The sequence below is a fragment of the Pan paniscus genome, chromosome 5 (genome assembly GCF_029289425.2).
Source record: "Pan paniscus chromosome 5, NHGRI_mPanPan1-v2.0_pri, whole genome shotgun sequence".
Classification (NCBI taxonomy): Eukaryota; Metazoa; Chordata; class Mammalia; order Primates; family Hominidae; genus Pan; species Pan paniscus.
The window spans coordinates 78,925,055-78,944,001 of NC_073254.2; the positions used below are offsets into that span (position 1 = coordinate 78,925,055).

General features: G+C 36.4%; 1 protein-coding gene across 1 annotated transcript in view; it reads right to left on the reverse strand.

Annotated features, from left to right (window-relative positions):
• The window catches only part of LOC100974207 (eyes shut homolog), a 1,877,183-nt gene that overhangs the window by 345,066 nt on the left and 1,513,170 nt on the right, over positions 1-18,947 (reverse strand). The window contains exon 31 of the mRNA XM_063605324.1: positions 3,489-3,635. Coding sequence (XP_063461394.1) covers positions 3,489-3,635 — 147 coding nt within the window. The remainder of the gene's footprint in view (positions 1-3,488; positions 3,636-18,947) is intronic.

The window sequence follows — 18,947 nt, forward strand, 5'->3', positions numbered from 1 at the left end:
ATCCCCTAAGTTAAGGGACACACCTTTTAAATTACCAGTATCTAACTGAATTACAAAAATCTTTGTGCTCATCTGTTGTGAGGCTTTTATGAGGTTGACAGATTCTAAGAGGATAGAAAGTAGCAACCCAGGAAACATTCTGCTGAGGTATTCCCAACAGTGTAGGATTAAATTACCACCTTAAAAATGAACAGAAAGAATGCTTTACAAACAAAAATATTTTCTCCCTTCATGGGCTCTGAAACTCTCTAGAGTAAACAGCTTTGATGTGTCCGGTACTATAACAACAATTATATGAGACAAGGGCAGAAATGGATAATCATTACAGTGGAATTATTTTCTTACTAATAATTTCTAGTTTGATTGTTTTTGTAGGTCATTGAATAAGGAAGGCAGAAATGGTCCTATGGCACTATCATCAGCTTGACTTTTATTGGATTTAGATTAAAGTACGAACTTGAATGGAGTGTATATATGCTTGGCATGTATTTCTCTGGCCTTCAAAGATAACACATCCAAGTGTTGGTATGGACATAAGCCAGGAGCGTGAATCCAGAGCAGGAGAATTCCCAGTGGTTGGGTGCTGCTTTAACTATGAGCTGTTTTTAGTTGGTAGAAATAAATTTTCCCCAAGAAAATGCCTTCCAATTCTATATAACTTAAAAAATTGCAAAGCTAGAAAATCACTTTTCTTTGTCTTTTGATTATTATGTTTGTGTCTTTTGTTCTGTTTTTCTTTTGTTTACTCTGCAATGCACTATTACTTCCAAATTTCATGGTCATCTACCAGCACTTAGATTTTGTATAAAAAACAAGTTTTTCTTTTGTATTTTCTTCTCTCTCTCTTTTAACATAAATCAGTCAGACACTCTCTAAAGCTATCATTTAAACATGGGTGCCTCTGCTCCTGGGGAATAAATGATACTGGCCTAGGCTGGCAAGTTGGTTTCTTTCTAAAATATAACATAAATTCTTTGTTTTAATTTAATGTTAAAAACTACTAACTTCACCTGGCTTTCCTAAATGCTTCTTTTAGGCATTTTTCTCATAGTCAAATAATAAAATCTTTTATGTATTTTGTTTAGGAAGTGTAGAATGATGAATCAATTTAGCAAACTGTTTCAAAGTAGAGGAGCAAATCATTTGGGAAATAATAAGTTGCCCCAAAGGGGATAATCTGTTTTTTTTAAAATTTTTTTATTATTTCATTATACTTTAAGTTCTAGGGTACATGTGCACAACGTGCAGGTTTGTTATATATGTATACATGTGCCATGTTGGTGTGCTGCACCTATTAACTCGTCATTTACTTTAGGTATATCTCCTAATGCTATCGCTCCCCCATCCCCCAACACCACAACAGGCCCCTGTGTGTGATGTTCCCCTTCCTGTGTCCAAGTGTTCTCATTGTTCAATTCCCACCTATCAGTGAGAACATGCGATGTTTGGTTTTTGTCCTTGAGATAGTTTGCTGAGAAGGATGGTTTCCAGCTTCATCCATGTCCCTACAAAGGACATGAACTCATCATTTTTTATGGCTGCATAGTGTTCCATGGTGTATATGTGCCACATTTTCTTAATCCAGTCTATCATTGTTGGACATTTGGGTTGGTTCCAAGTCTTTGCTATTGTGAATAGTGCCGCAATAAATATACGTGTTCATGTGTCTTTATAGCAGCATGATTTATAATCCTTTGGGTATTACCCAGTAATGGGATGGCTGGGTCAAATGGTATTTCTAGCTCTAGATCCCTGAGGAATCACCACAATGTCTTCCGCAATGGTTGAACTAGTTTACAGTCCCACCAACAGTGTAAAAATTCTCCACATCCTCTCTAGTACCTGTTGTTTCCTGACTTTTTAATGATTGCCATTCTAACTGGTGTGAGATGGTATCTCACTGTGGTTTTGATTTGCATTTCTCTGATGGCCAGTGATGATGAGCATTTTTTCATGTGTCTGTTGGCTGCATAAATGTCTTCTTTTGAGAAGTGTCTGTTCATATCCTTCGCCCATTTGTTGATGGGGTTGTTTGTTTTTTTTCTTGTAAATTTGTTTGAGTTCATTGCAGATTCTGGATATTAGCCCTTCGTCAGATGAGTAGATTGCAAAAATTTTCTCCCATTCTGTAGGTTGCCTGTTCACTCTGATGGTAGTTTCTTTTGCTGTGCAGAAGCTCTTTAGTTTAATTACATCCCATTTGTCAATTTTGGCTTTTGTTGCCATTGCTTCTGGTGTTTTAGACATGAAGTCCTTGCCCATGCCTATGTCCTGAATGGTATTGCCTAGGATTTTTTCTAGGGTTTTTATGGTTTTAGGTCTAACATGTAAGTCTTTAATCCATCTTGAATTAATTTTTGTATAAGGTGTAAGGAAGGGATCCAGTTTCAGCTTTCTACATATGGCTAGCCAGTTTTCCCAGCACGATTTGTTAAACAGGGAATCATTTTCCCATTTCTTGTTTTTGTCAGGTTTGTCAAAGAACACATAGTTGTAGATATGCAGCATTATTTCTGAGGGCTCTGTTCTGTTCCATCGGTCTATATCTCTGTTTTGTTACCAGTACCATGCTGTTTTGGTTACTGTAGCCTTGTAGTATAGTTTGAAGTCAGGTAGCGTAATGCCTCCAGCTTTGTTCTTTTGGCTTAGGATTGACTTGGCAATGTGGGCTCCTTTTTGGTTCCATATGAACTTAAAAGTAGTTTTTTCTAATTCTGTGAAGAAAGTCATTGGTAACTTTATGGGGATGGCAGAAAGTGGCCATACTGTCCAAGGGATAATCTGTTAGGGTACTAAAGACATTACACTTCCAATATGAGGAATTGTTAAAATGATTGTGCATTTATTTCAAAAGAGAAAACAATTGTCAAATTTTGAATACTGCTGGTAATACACCTTAGTGATGTTCATTCACAGAAGAAAGAAGCCTATAAATTCTGCTTATAGAGACCTTTATGAGCAAATTTCATAATAATGCAGAGAACTCTGGATGTAAAGACATTTCCTTAAGCAAATACTGTTAATACTACTTAAAAGAAAACAGCTTATATCAAGATAATAGATGTTGCTAAAAGAGTGGTAGGAATTTACTTGATTGTCAAATGAACCCCAGCTTTGGAATGCCTTTTCCCAAGTTATCAAGTATTGAATGTAATTCATATTTAGTGATTTATATCATAAAAGTATGCTCTGAAACATTTGCAGCATTTGTTTTACTGCTATAGCCATATGCTGTCAAATTCATATGCTTGCTAAATTCTGTCTTGTCAGCTCAGATCCTGTTTGTAAGTCACGTTCCATTGAATGACTCATAAATTAAAGAAACTTCTAGAGAAACTACAAAGAACTAAAATTTCTCTTTGGTAATGCTTCATGCACTGGTCTGGAAAAGTTCTCTCACAATATTTAAATGAATAAATCATTGATTCAATAGATCAACGTTTGAGAAAGAAACATGACATACAAGAAGTCAAACATTTAATACTCACTGTAAAGAATAGTTCCATTTAAACTGTTTGTTTTTATAGTCAAGTAGATGGTAACAGTTCTGTTATGTTCCTTCTCCAGGACAAACTTCAAAAAGGGCAGTTCTAAATAGGAATTCCCATTGAAAGATGGAAAAAATAAACCTGCATCTAAAAAAGAAAATCGTATTAATATGTTCTGATAGCATTATATTGCTACTCAAGTAGATAAAAACTTAGCATTTATAGTTAGCATTCATTTGAAAAGGTAACACTAATATTTAATATATTAGGTCCAATTTTAAGAACTTTAGATATAAAGTGTAATAAATTTATATTTATTGCCTCAAATAATTAACTACCAGTACAGAGGAAAAGACTGAATAAGAGTTATAATTTTATGTTCATGTATGGGTTTTAAGACATAACACTCTAAAATTGTCTGAAAAAAATTTGTGTACTTGCATTGTGAAATCAGTGTTTCACCAGATTCTTTTGTGATATTTTGTGATGTGAAGGTTGTATTTTTTGTTAATTTTTAATTTTTGTGTTTACATTGTAGGTATATATATTTATGGGTTTCATGAGATATTTTGATACAGGAATACAATGTATCATAATCACATCAGGGTCGATGGAGTATCCATCACCTTAAGCAGTTTTCCTTTGGGTTACAAACATCAAATTATACATTTAAAATTGATAAATTTTATTTGATGTAATTATATGTCAATAAAGTGAAAAAAATTCTGTGACACACAAAGGTTAGAGAACTGTCACACAGAGGAGTTTTATTAATGTTCATTAATATTTAGTGCTTTTCAATAATACTTATTTTATAAGTAGTATTACTATAGTATGCAAGGTTATTAGTTTTAGACTTATAGAATTATTTGTATTTTAAATAATCTCACAAAATCTTGGTGCACATAAAATTTGAAACATTTCATTGTTATAGATCTATATTGATATCTATTAAAATATAATTGGTACATAGAACAAGTGTAACACATGGTATGTTGAAAATGCAACTTAACATTTGGTAATAAAAAAAAGAAAATGCAACTTCTTCTTTTTTTTTTTTTTTTGAGATAGTGTCTCATTTTATCAGCACAACTGAAGTGCAATGGAGCAATCTCGGCTCACTTCAGCCTCAAACTCTCAGGCTCAGGTCATCCATCTGCCTCAGCCTCTGAAGTAATTGGGACTACAGGTGTGTGCCAACACGCCTGGCTAACTTTTGTATTTTTAGTAGAGACAGTGTTTCACCATGTTGCCCAGGATTGTCTCAAACTCCTGAGCTCAAGCAATCTGTCCACCTCGGCCTCCCAAAGTGCTGGAATTACAGATGTGAGCCACTGTGCCCAGCCAACTTTCTTTTTTGTCTTTCTCACCATGGGGGGAATTTTCTCTGCCACTGGACGGAAATTTAGTATTTCCGATTATTTTTACCATCTCTCTAAGTCATACAGTGAGTGAGAAACTAATATCCAGTCTAAGAAATTTAGTAACAGTTAAATCTTCCATCAGAGATATGATTTCTCCTATCCTCCTTCACCAGCCTATCTCTGTAGGGTGGCCTGACACCTGCTGTCTTCCTTGAGGGGCAGAAGTAACCTGGTTTCTGTTCTTCTTTTTATCACCTCTCCTAAGGTTAGCTGCTGTTTCTGACCCTTCCAGCTTTGAATGGGGAGAAAGTAAGGTGGAGTGGAAAGGAAAGACTACACAGTAAAGAAGAGCTGTTAGAAATGGCAATTGTACTGTTGTAACCAGGCATCTTGCTCTTTAGGAAGGGAACATGTTTAAAACTGGTTGTTTCTTTCATGGTAGGGATGCCAGATAAAATACAGGATGCTCAGTTAAATTCAAATTTCAGATAAATAACAAATAAGTTTTTTGTTGTTATTTGTTTGTTTTTTGAGACAGTCTTGCTTCATTGCCCAGGCTGGAGTGCAATGGTGTGATCTTGGCTCACTGCAACCTCCACCTCCCGGCTTCAAGCGATTCTCCTGCCTCAGCCTCCTGAGTAGCTGGGATTACAGTCATGTGCCACCATGCCTGGCTAACTTTTGTATTTTTAGTAGAGACGGGGTTTCACCATGTTGGCCAGGCTGCTCTCTAACTCCTGACCTCAGGTGATCCACCTGCCTCAGTCTCCCAAAGTGCTGGGATTACAGTCGTGAGCCACTGTGCCCAGCCTAAATAAGTTTTTAGTATAAGTATGTCTCAAACATCACATGAAATATACTAAAAATAGTGCTGTTTATTTGAAATTTAAATTTAAGAATCCTGTAATTTTAGTTGCTAGATCTGGCAACACTATGACTCATGAGCATTTATTCAATCTTTGGAAACCTTTGTCAACTGCCACGCCTAGGATTTGCAGCCATACCCTGCCTTCTTTCTTGTCACTTCTATCTTGGTCTTGCTCTGATTTTTCAAACTCTTGTTGTTGACAGTGATTTGCCTGTGTCAGTGCAAACATTGCACAGATTAAGTTAAGTAGGCAAGGATGACTTTTCCCAAGGCTATTGCAGTAAGGGAGAGGTCAGAATTCAGTCTGAGCTCAACTGCTTTGTAATAAAGTAAAGGGTGGGAGAGTTTTTAAGAGCTGGAGTGAGAGAGAACACAGGCTGTCTGTGTTTGCTAATTGGCTTTATTCAAAGGATAAGTAAACTTTCTCTTATCTTTGTATTAGGACATAGTTTTACAACTAGGAATCAAGGCACCCATTGAAGTTAGTCTTATACCCTCCCCTAGAGGTGGACAGATGGGCTGCTGTCTTCTTTTATGATTACATTTCGGGGGAGCAGTGGTTCCAAGAACCTTAAGAAAGATTCCTGGCTGGTAAAACTGACAAGATCTTTAAAAGATTTATGTTTCAAAGGCAACGGAGAAATAATGTAATACGGAAAGTTTTCTAAAGTAAATGCTCCAAGAAAAGGGAGACCAGGGACCTAGTCAGGAAGAAACCTTTCTAAAGTTTAGTTAAGCTAAGAAGAGTGTTAAGGCCATCTTAGCCACTTGACAAGCAGCATTTGGGAAGAACATAAAATGACTTCAGGCCAGTTGCTTTTCCTGAGGGGTACATATCTAGTCCGTGGTAAAGACTCTTAAATTCCCGGTCATCTCCTGCCCTACTGTATGTGGGGTATAGTTAATTTCCAACCAAACTCTGTCTCTGTTTTTCTTCTGTTGTTTTTTTTGAGACAGAGTCTTGTTCTTTTGCACAGGCTGGAACTGTGGTGCAGTCTCTGCTCACTGTAACCCCCGCCTCCCGAGTAGCTGGGATTACAGGTGCATGCCACCGTGTCTGGCTAATTTTTGCATTTTTAGTAGTGATGGGTTTTCGCTATGTTGGCCAGGCTGGTTGGGCTCCTGACCCCAAGTGATCCACCTGCCTAGGCCTCCCAAAGTACTGGGATTATAGGCGTGAGTCACCCTGCCCAGCCCTCTGTCTCTTTCTCTCTCCCCCTCCTTCTCCTTCCAGACACACGCGTGCGCGCGCGCGCACACACACACACACACACACACACAGTGCTGCTTTAGCTCAGCTATGAATGTATGACTATAGGTCAACAGTCCATGGTGCTACTTTCCAAGTGATCCAGCTGTAGCTCTCTCCAAACACATTGTCAGGTACGGTGGGTGGAAGAGGGTGGGGAGTGAAGTCCACAAGATAGCCTTCTTCAAAAACATTTTCTCAAAATTATCTCTTAAAATCTTCTCGTCCAAATAAGTACCCTTTTTAAATCAAGAATACTTTCTAGTTAAATCTTGCTTTTAGGTATGGCACCTCATTTGTTTACAGTGTTATATCCTGTTGTGCAAAAGAAAGTTTATTTTTAATATCCTGTTTATGCCTATAACTTGTGAAGGTTAGTTGTTAGAATCAGGTATAAACAATACAACTTAACTATTATTAAACTGCTTTACTTAAGTTATATGGTATCACAAAAGTTACCGTTTGTTGGCCTTCTACACACAATCTTTTACTCTTAGAAATTTACCTACCTGGTTCTGCATTTTATTGAATCTGTTTTTTCAAAGGTTATTAAGGCCTTGTTAGCAAGTTCTTCATCGGTGCTTATGAGCACTGATGCCTAGAAATCTCCATAATACTAAGCCGTCATTTTTATTAAAACTTTCTCTTTCCTTGTCTTTCATGACACGTTCTGTACTTTGGCTATCTTCTTACCTACCTTTTGCAGACTGTTTCTTCAACCACTTTATAGTTTCCAAGGCTCTGTCCTCTGTCTTGAGTCCTCTAATCATTTCTGACTTTTCTACATCTGCTGCTCCTTCAGTTTCTAACTCATAGTACTTAGTGTTCCAAGCTTAGAAACTCAGCATCATTATCTACTCGTCTCTTCCCAAACTAGTTGCTAGATCCTGACACTTGCTTAAATCAAAGCTTTTATCTTTCCTTCTGCTACCACAACCCTTTAAGTTCTCATTGTTTCAACTGAACTGTTGCAGTGGCTTCTTTCTAACTTGCTTTCCTTCCTACAGTGTCTATTAGTTGTCATTGCTGCCATGTCAATTTTATTCAATCATAATTACCTGAGACCTTTGGTCAAAAACTTCAGTGGCTACAGTATAATTATCAAGTAAGCCAGGCCCTCCATGGTCTTCCTTTTTAGTGCTTCTACACATACATATCTCCTGCTAAGGTTGAACCAACTTTCTTTTGTTTCTCTACTTGTGTTCATACTGTTCTATCTTTGTAGAACGTTCTTCCTCAAATCCTAGGTATAAAATTTCTCCCTTAATTCAAGGCCTACTTGAATATTCTCCCAAATTTGAACTCCTCAAAGCATTGTATCCGCAACTTTTTTAGTCTATGTATTGTTTTTTATCCTACGTTACAATTGTTGGCATAAATATAGAATTGATAATATAGTAAACCTAATAATTTGGATGAAGGCAGTGAAGTGACTTTAATTAGTAGAAATAGAATGTCCTAAGCATATGAATTCTAAGAAGACACTGGGGAAAATATGAGTTAAGGAGGTGAGTTTCCTTTCCTGTGACCAGAAATTATTATAACATAGTTGGAATGTCACTTATGGAGCAGAAGGTTTGCAGATGCTGAACTGCACATGCATCAACTTTTAATGATAGAAGAAAAGCCATATACCAATCAAGTTAAGATGCAATGTAACTAGCTAGACACTAGGAGAAGTTTGGATATGAATTTGGATACCATTAGTAGAGGAAAATGGTTAAGTTTACAAAGAGATGGACTTGGCTTGTAAATAAATAGGATCCTGAGCATATAACTTGGAAACTATTTGGATGTTGCATATCTGTTGATTCTACCATAGATATGGTTTTAGACAGTTTCTTCATGTCATTTTTGCCTATCTTACTGGGAGTCACTAATGAATTCAACGCATTCAACAAACATCTATCAAGTGACTACTACATCCCAAATACTCATCAGGGAATACAGTGTTGAGCAAATATATAAAGATTACCCTAATGGAGCTTAGATTTTAGCTTCATAGAAGGAAACCCCAAGTTAGGAGTTGCACATGTTTTTGGGAGGTCCTGGACAAATGTGCCATCATGTTCCCTTGACCATTTTTCCTGACATTTGTTGTCACCAGGAGCATTGAAACTAATGTGAGATGGAAGAGTAGATAAAAAGGAAAGTCCATAAGCCTATCTCATCTATCCTCCTACAGTATACATTCTCTGAAGAAAAGATCTGTGTTTGATTCACCTTTGATCCCCCTATGGCATGTCCAACTTTGCACATATTAGGCAAATGCTATATTCTTTGATAAATACAAATACAACTAAAATGATCATACATGGTAGTTTGAAAACAAAAATCAGAAAAATATTTTATAAATAAAATGGGATGAGAAAAGGTAATGATGAGATTCCAGCATTTTTCTTGTTGTTAGGGCTTTTCACACTATTGATAAGTCCACCAGAAAATGTTTGAGAAAGGATAGTCTTTATATATGGGTTTATGTATGAATTAAATTATTTGGTTTTATAATTAGGTTTTACTTATTCTGAGAAGCAATGAACTCACAAAGTACAATAAAAATATAATTCAATTTGCTAAAAAATGACTTCCATGTTGCTTTGCAGGAGCACATCTATTATATAATTCAGGTGCACCTGCCTACTTTCTGGCTCACACACTCTTTGAACCTGTTTTCAGTGCTGACAGGTTTTATGAAAATTATGACAGGAAACAACAATTATAAGCAATAAACATTTGCTACTGAATTGCTTTCTAACCATATTAATTTTCATTATCACCATGTTTAGTGGATATGTTGAAAAACAGAACTGCCCTGAATATGGAAAACAAGACTAATTGGGGTTAGGCAGAGTGTTTTCCCGCTGCTTCCAAAAGCCTCTTCAGGCGATGCTATTTGAACACACTCCAAATTTATTTCTCTTCCAATTATAAATGAAAAAACCAACAAGGTCTTTATATGAAACATGTATTAAACATCTTACATATAGTATACTATATTACTTATAGTATTGAATTACTGGGTTCTGACCACAAAATAACATCTAAAATATACTCTGCAATGTTTGAATGTCTTAAAAGATCATATAGACTTATCAAACTAGTTATATTAACTTTGATATGGTTCACAAAATAAAGTTAATTTTGAGTCATGGGAACATCTAATAAATTAATCAAGATGGAGAATCTTTTAAGTTCCTAAATTATATTAAAAAAATCTCAAATTGGCAAAGGAAGCTATGAAAGCACAGTAGTGAGTTTGAAATAACTTATGCTAAAAGTATGGATTATCATTTTTATTATTTTTTTTAACCAAGCATAGTTCTATAGTATGAATCAGGGCCACTATCAATAACAACTCATTGAAATTTTATCCAAGAGAGTACAACAGAATATTATAAAGAAAACACAAAAGAGATGAGTATCTTTACCCTGAACACAATGCAACTTAGCAGAATAAAAGTTAGTGATTCTGAATAGAAATGATGCCCCTTTGTCTACAGCACAAATCCCCTTAGCCTTCTATAAAGGCCTTCTATGAGCTAACCTCAGAGTCTGACACACTAATACACATAAAGCTACAAATACAATGGGTCACAAATTATTCATATACAAGTTGATTGTATTTCTTGGTACCAGAAGAAACAGAATATTGTTTGCTATTTCTTTATAATGGAAATAGATTTGATTTACTCAATAGAAATTAAAAATTAATACTGCTGATGTTTTTGTTAAGTAGTTTTTCACCTTCCCCAGAAAGGACATCATACAAACTCTGAGACGAAGTTTATAAAAAAGAAGGTGACTGAAATGATGCAATTATTATTTTAATTTAAAAATATTACATTTTCCACTTATGAGTCTAATTTTATTAAAATCTGTGATTTAAATGAATATCACCAGTTTATAAGTCCATGTATCTCCTTTCCTGAAGAAGCATTCATTAAAAAAATAAATCTAACCAATAATATTCAAAGGTTTAGAAACTATAATTACCTACATTTATTATAATATTATAAAATTAAATCGCAAGATGCATGAAATTTTAAATACTGTATATAAATAAGAATCAGTTTATAATTTTCAGTGATTACAATTAAAATGATTATAATTATGATTATCAATATCTTAAATATTTACATATAGTACAAACAGTGTAAATATAATACTGTATATCCTATAATATAGTATATATAAATTATACTAAACTTTTTTACCACATTATACATTTTTGCTTATTTTAGAATTTAAAAAATTTAGATTGAGATGACTTGAGTTTCATAGACTAAATTATTACACTTACTTGAATAATTTCTTCACATTAGACATTCACATTTCTATTAGTCCATAAACACTGATAAATTTGTTAAGTGCTGATAAAAATTATTTACTACTCTCTTGTTGCTGTTAGTACAGCTGTTATTTTTGCTACATCTATTTTTCCCCCGCAGAAAAGAACTTCTAAAAATCAGCAGAACTAACATTTCTCCTTTTGATTGTATCTACTTCATTCCTTCATTTAAAGCATGAAAAGAACTGCTCTACATCTGACCAAACCAATGCACAAGGAAACAATGTTTTAGAACACCCTTTCTCATCCTTCACTGTCACTTCCAATCTAGCATTACTTTTTCATCCCTGATTTCTCTGTTAACAGTTGATCATCATGATTTGCTATTTGATCCTGTCAAAAATCTGAGGCCCCAAAGCTCTGACCCCACTTCCTTTCTCTTACTAAATAAAACATCGTTTAGCACACCAACAAGATCTTCAATGCAGGAAAAATAAAACTAGGACAAGAAAGGTATGAAAAACTATCAATATTTCTCATTGTACTTGACATGCCATAATAGCTACCATTCTCTCTCTAGTCTATTCTTAAATCTTCTTTTCTACTTTAGAAATTCTCCCTGAGTGATCTCATTTGTTCCTATAACTTTAGCTACTTTCTAATTTCTGGAAACTGTCAGATTTTAATCTTTAACATAGATAGCGCCTGACTTAACATATTCATCTGTTTAATGGACAGATTCACGTGGAAAAATATAGGTAACCTAAACTTAACATATTTAAACCCATTTTATTATTTTTCTTCTTTGAAATGTAATCTTTTTCAATATAGAATTGATAATACCTTTCTTGTTATCAACACAAATATATACTTCTATTGCAGCTCTTATTCAACTGCATAGTCCGTTTTTTTTTGTATGACTCACCATGTGACAGCTGTGAGTTCCTTAAATGCAGGCAGAGTGGCTTAATTTTTTTTGTGTGCCCCCAGAAAATAACACATTTTTGGCAAATACTCAATGTTTGATGGCTGAAAAAACATGCCTCTAATTTTTGTCTTGAGTTTAATTTTAGAATTTCCATCTATCAAGTTATTCAAATAACAATTTTGTCATAGTCATCCAAACTTCTTCCTTTGTTCCTCTTCCCATCCTTCCACTCACCACATCATTCTATATTTTGTTATTTAATTCAAATGGTTCCTCTTCACTTGGAATGCCATCTTATTCTGCCTGTACTATTTGAATACCTCCTAACTTGTCTTCATTACTTTCATATCTCCTCTGTTAATTACTGCCAAATGTATGTTATTTAAACACAAATTTGAATTTATTCTGTTTAAAGAGTCTTCCCTGGTCCTTCATTGGCAGCAAATAGTAACCCTTTCAGTTTGGCATCAAAGACTGTTCTTAACTCACCTTCCAAGACTGCCTGATTCCCTAATTACTCCATGTGATAGCCACACTCTACTACTTGGCACTTTGAACATTCATTAATTTTGAAATTAATAAATGTGTAATATTGTAATTAACATACATTAATGATTCCATTAATATACTTAAAGCATATTGGTCTTTACCTCATCTTAAATCATTTCAGTAATTTTATCTTTTGAAAACATCCCTTTCAGAGAAGTCTTCAGACACATTGCCATTGATTTATATATAGAATATAATACTTTTAAAGTATACTTTGTCAATGGTTATGTCCTTATTTTATCTCTATTGTTCTAAAATTTCTTTTTTTTTTTTTTTTTTTTTTTTTGTATTTTTTGTATTTTTAGTAGAGACGGGGTTTCACCGTGTTATCCAGGATGGTCTTGATCTCCTGACCTCGTGATCCGCCCGCCTCGGCCTCCCAAAGTGCTGGGATTACAGGCGTGAGCCACCGCGCCCGGCCTGTTCTAAAATTTCTTCCCTCATCCCCAGATTAACCTTTCCCAGAGACAGAGAAAGCCAGCAAGGGTCTGGGCTGCTGTGATGCTTTAATTAAAAGTGTTCCACTCTGTTCTGTTTTTTATTGAGGGTACACGAGTAATATTTTGCAAAATATGTTTGCAGAGTTTTATTAAGAAAGGGCATGCAGGACTTCACATGTGAAGCTACAATTAAGATGCTGAGTGCTATGACCCAGGCCTCTATGTTGATGGTCCCGAGACTTGTTCCCATCATGGCTGGGTGGATCAGGCACTGAGAACATGACTCGTGCTGTTTAAACATGACTATGTGATTGAAACTAGGTGCCAATTAATTAATTCTTAAAATATATCACTTTAATACAGCTTGGGATACTGACATTGTCTTTTTTTAAATTATACTTTAAGTTTTAGGTTACATGTGCACAACGTGCAGGTTTGTTACATATGTGTACATGTGCCATGTTGGTGTGCTGCACCCATTAACTCGACATTTACATTAGGTATATCTTCTAATGCTACCCTTCCCCCTCTCCCTACCCCACAACAGGCCCTGGTGTGTGATGCTCCCCTTCCTGTGTCCATGTGTTCTCATTGTTCAATTCCCACCTATGGGTGAGAACATGCAGTGTTTGGTTGTTCTGTCCTTGTGATAGTTTGCTGAGAATGATGGTTTCCAGCTTCATCCATGTCCCTACAAAGGACATGAACTTATCATTTTTTATGGCTGCATAGTATTCCATGGTGTATATGTGCCACATTTTCTTAATCCAGTCTATCATTGTTGGACATTTGGGTTGGTTCCAAGTCTTTGCTGTTGTGAATAGTGCCGCAATAAACATACGTGTGCATGTGTCTTTATAGCAGCATGATTTATAATCCTTTGGGTATATACCCAGTAATGGGATGGGTGGGTCAAATGGTAATTCTAGTTGTAGATCCCTGAGGAATTGCCACACTGATACCTACAATGGTTGAACTAGTTTACAGTCCCACCAACAGTGTAAAAGTGTTCCTATTTCTCCACATCCTCTCCAGCACCTGTTGTTTCCTGACATTTTAATGATCGCCATTCTAACTGGTGTGAGATGGTGTCTCATTGTGGTTTTGATTTGCATTTCTCTGATGGTCAGTGATGATGAGCATTTTTTCATTTTGTCTTTTGGCTGCATAAATGTCTTCTTTTGAGAAGTGTCTTGTCTGTTCATATCCTTTGCCCACTTTTTGATGGGGTTCTTTGATTTTTTCTTGTAAATTTGTTTGAGTTCATTGCAGATTCTGGATATTAGCCCTTTGTCAGATGAGTAGATTGCAAAAATTTTCTCCCATTCTGTAGGTTGCCTGTTCACTCTGATGGTAGTTTCTTTTGCTGTGCAGAAGCTCTTTAGTTTAATTACATCCCATTTGTCAATTTCGGCTTTTGTTGCCATTGCTTTTGGTGTTTTAGACATGAAGTCCTTGCCCATGCCTATGTCCTGAATGGTATTGCCTAGGTTTTTTTCTAGGGTTTTTATGGTTTTAGGTCTAACATGTAAGTCTTTAATCCATCTTGAATTAATTTTTGTATAAGGTGTAAGGAAGGGATCCAGTTTCAGCTTTCTACATATGGCTAGCCAGTTTTCCCAGCACCATTTATTAAACAGGGAATCCTTTCCCCATTTCTTGTTTTTGTCAGGTTTGTCAAAGATCAGATAGTTTTAGATATGTGGCATTATTTCTGAGGGCTGTGTTCTGTTCCGTTGGCCTATATCTCTGTTTTGGTACCAGTACCATGCTGTTTTGGTTACTGTAGCCTTGTAGTATAGTTTGAAGTCAGGTAGGGTGATGCCTCCAGCTTTGTTCTTTTGGCTTAGGATTGACTTGGCAATGTGGGCTCTTTTTTGGTTCCATATGAACTTTAAAGTAGTTTTTTTCCAATTCTGTGAAGAAAGTCATTGGTAGCTTGATGGGGATGGCACTGAATCTATAAATTACCTTGGGCAGCATGGCCATTTTCACGACATTGATTCTTCCTACCCATGAGCATGGAATGTTCTTCCGTGTTTTTGTATCCTCTTTTATTTCATTGAGCAGTGGTTTGTAGTTCTCCTTGAAGAGGTCCTTCACATCCCTTGTAAGTTGGATTCCTAGGTATTTTAGTCTCTTTGAAGCAATTGCGAATGGGAGTCCACTCATGATTTGGCTCTCTGTTTGTCTGTTATCAGTGTATAAGAATGCCTGTGATTTTTGCACATTGATTTTGTATCCTGAGACTTTGTTGAAGTTGCCTATCAGCTTTAGAAGATTTTGGGCTGAGACCATGGGGTTTTCTATATATACAATCATGTCATCTGCAAACGGACAATTTGACTTCCTCTTTTCCTAATTGAATACCCTTTATTTCCTTCTCCTGCCTGATTGCCCTGGCCAGAACTTCCAACACTATGTTGAATAGGAGTGGTGAGAGAGGGCATCCCTGTCTTGTGCCAGTTTTCCAAGGGAATGCTTCCAGTTTTTGCCCATTCAGTATGATATTGGCTGTGGATTTGTCATAGATAGCTCTTATTATTTTGAGATACGTCCCATCAATAACTAATTTATTGAGAGTTTTTAGCATGAAGCGTTGTTGAATTTTGTCAAAGAACTTTTCTGCATCTATTGAGATAATCATGTGGTTTTTGCCTTTGGTTCTGTTTATATGCTGGATTACATTTATTGATTTGCGTATGTGGAACCAGCCTTGCATCCCAGGGATGAAGCCCACTTGATCATGGTGGATAAGCTTTTTGATGTGCTGCTGGATTCGGTTTGCCAGTATTTTATTGAGGATTTTCGCATCGATGTTCATCAGGGATATTGTCTAAAATTCTCTTTTTTGGTTGTGTCTTTGCCCGTCTTTGGTATCAGGATGATGCTGGCCTTATAAAACGAGTTAAGGAGGATTCCTTTTTTTCCTATTAATTGGAATAGTTTCAGAAGGAGTGGTACCAGCTCCTCCTTGTACCTCTAGTAGAATTCGGCTGTGAATCCATCTGGTCCTGGACTTTTTTTGGTTGGTAAGCTATTAATTATTGCCTCAATTTCAGCTCCTGTTATTGGTCTATTCAGAGATTCCACTTCTTCCTGATTTAGTCTTGGGAGGGTGTATGTGTCGAGGAATTTATCCATTTCTTCTAGATTTTCTAGTTTATTTGCGTAGAGGTGTTTATAGTATTCTCTGATGGTAGTTTGTATTTCTGTGGGATCTGTGGTGATATCCCCTTCATCTTTTTTTATTGCATCTATTTGATTCTTCTCTCTTTTCTTCTGTATTAGTCTTGCTAGTGATCTGTCAATGTTGTTGATCTTTTCAAAAAACCAGCTCCTGGATTGATTTTTTTGAAGGGTTTTTTGGGTCTCTCTCTCCTTCAGTTCTGCTCTGATCTTAGTTATTTCTTGCCTTCTGCTAGGTTTTGAATGTGTTTGCTCTTGCTTCTCTAGTTCTTGTAATTGTGATGTTAGGGTGTCAATTTTAGATCTTTCCTTCTTTCCTTTGTTCGCATTTAGTGCTATAAATTTCCCTCTACACACTGCGTTGAATGTGTCCCAGAGATTCTGGAATGTTGTGTCTTTGTTCTCGTTGATTTCAAAGGACACCTTTATTTCTGCCTTCATTTCATTATGTACCCAGTAGTCACTCAGGAGCAGGTTGTTCAGTTTCCATGTGGTTGAGTGGTTTTGAGTGAGTTTCTTAATCCTGAGTTCTAGTATGATTGCACTGTGGTCTGAGAGACAGTTTTTTATAATTTCTGTTATTTTACATGCTGAGGAGTGCTTTACTTCCAACTATGCAGTCAATTTTGGAATAGGTGTGGCGTGATGCTGAAAAGAATGTATATTCTGTTGATTTGGGGTGGAGAGTTCTGTAAATGTCTATTAGGTCCATTTGGTGCAGAGCTGAGTTCAATTCCTGGATATCCTTGTTAACTTTGTGTCGTTGATCTGTCTAGTGTTGACAGTGGGGTGTTAAGGTCTCCCATTATTATTGTGTGGGAGTCTAAGTCTCTTTGTAGGTCTCTAAGGACTTGCTTTATGAATCTGGGTGCTCCTGTATTGGGTGCATATATATTTAGGATAGTTAGCTCTTCTTGTTGAGTTGATCCCTTTACCATTATGTAATGGCCTTCTTTGTCTCTTTTGATCTTTGTTGGTTTAAAGTCTGTTTTATCAGAGACTAGGATTGCAACCTCTGCCTTTTTTTGTTTTCCATTTGCTCGGTAGACCTTCCTCTATCCTTTTATTTTGAGCCTATATGTGTCTCTGCACGTGAGATGGGTTTCCTGAATACAGCACACTGATTGGTCTTGACTCTTTATCCAATTTGCCAGGCTGTGTCTTTTAATTGGAGCATTTAGCCTATTTACATTTAAGGTTAATATTGTTGTGTGTGAATTTGATCCTGTCATTATGATGTTAGCTGGTTATTTTGCTCGTTAGTTGATGCAGTTTCTTCCTAGTCTTGATGGTCTTTAGAATTTGGCATGTTTTTGCAGTGGCTGGTACCGGTTGTTCCTTTCCATGTTTAGAGCTTCCTTCAGGAGCTCTTTTAGAGCAGGCCTGGTGGTGACAAAATCTCTCAGCATTTGCTTGTCTGTAAAGTATTTTATTTCTCCACTTATGACGCTTAGTTTGGCTGGATATGAAATTCTGGGTTGAAAATTCTTTTCTTTAAGAATGTTGAATATTGGCCCCCACTCTCTTCTGGCTTGTAGAGTTTCTGTGGAGAGATCAGCTGTTAGTCTGATGGGCTTCCCCTTGTGGGTAACCCGACCTTTCTCTCTGGCTGCCCTTAACATTTTATCCTTCATTTCAACTTTGTTGAATCTGACAATTATTTGTCTTGAAGTTGCTTTTCTCGAAGAGTATCTTTGTGGGATTCTCTGTATTTCCCGAATTTGAATGTTGGCCTGCCTTGCTAGATTGGGGAAGTTCTCCTAGATAATATCCTGCAGAGTGTTTTCCAACTTTGTTCCATTCTCCCTATCACTTTCAGGTACACCAATCAGACGTAGATTTGGTCTTTTCACATAGTCCCATATTTCTTAGAGGCTTTGTTCATTTCTTTTTATTCTTTTTTCTCTAAACTTCTGTTCTCACTTCATTTCATTCATTTCATCTTCCATCATTGATATCCTTTCTTCCAGTTGATCGAATCAGCTACTGAGGCTTGAGCATTCATCACGTAGTTCTCGTGCTGTGGTTTTCAGCTCCATCAGGTCCTTTAAGGACTTCTCTGCATTGGTTATTCTAGTTAGCCATTTGTCTAATTTTTTTCCAAGGTTGTTAACTTCTTTGCCATGGTTTCGAACTTCCTCCTTTTAGCTCGGTGTAGTTTGATCGTCTGAAGCCTTCTTCTCTCAATTCGTCAAAGTCATTGTCCATCCAGCTTTGTTCCGTTGCTGGTGAGGAGCTGCATTCCTTTGGAGGAGGAGAGCTGCTCTGATTTTTAGAGTTTCCAGTTTTTCTGCTCTGTTTTTTCCCCATCTTTGTGGTTTTATCTACCTTTGGTCTTTGATGATGGTGACGTACAGATGGGGTTTTGGTGTGGATGTCCTTTCTGTTTGATAGTTTTCCTTCTAACAGTTAGGACCCTCAGCTGCAGGTCTGTTGGAGTTTGCTGGAGGTCCACTCCAGACGCTGTTTGCCTGGGTATCAGCAGCGGAGGCTGCAGAACAGCAGATATTGGTGAACAGGAAATGTTGCTGCTTGATGGTTCCTCTGGAAGTTTTGTCTCAGAGGAGTACCCAGCTGTGTGAGG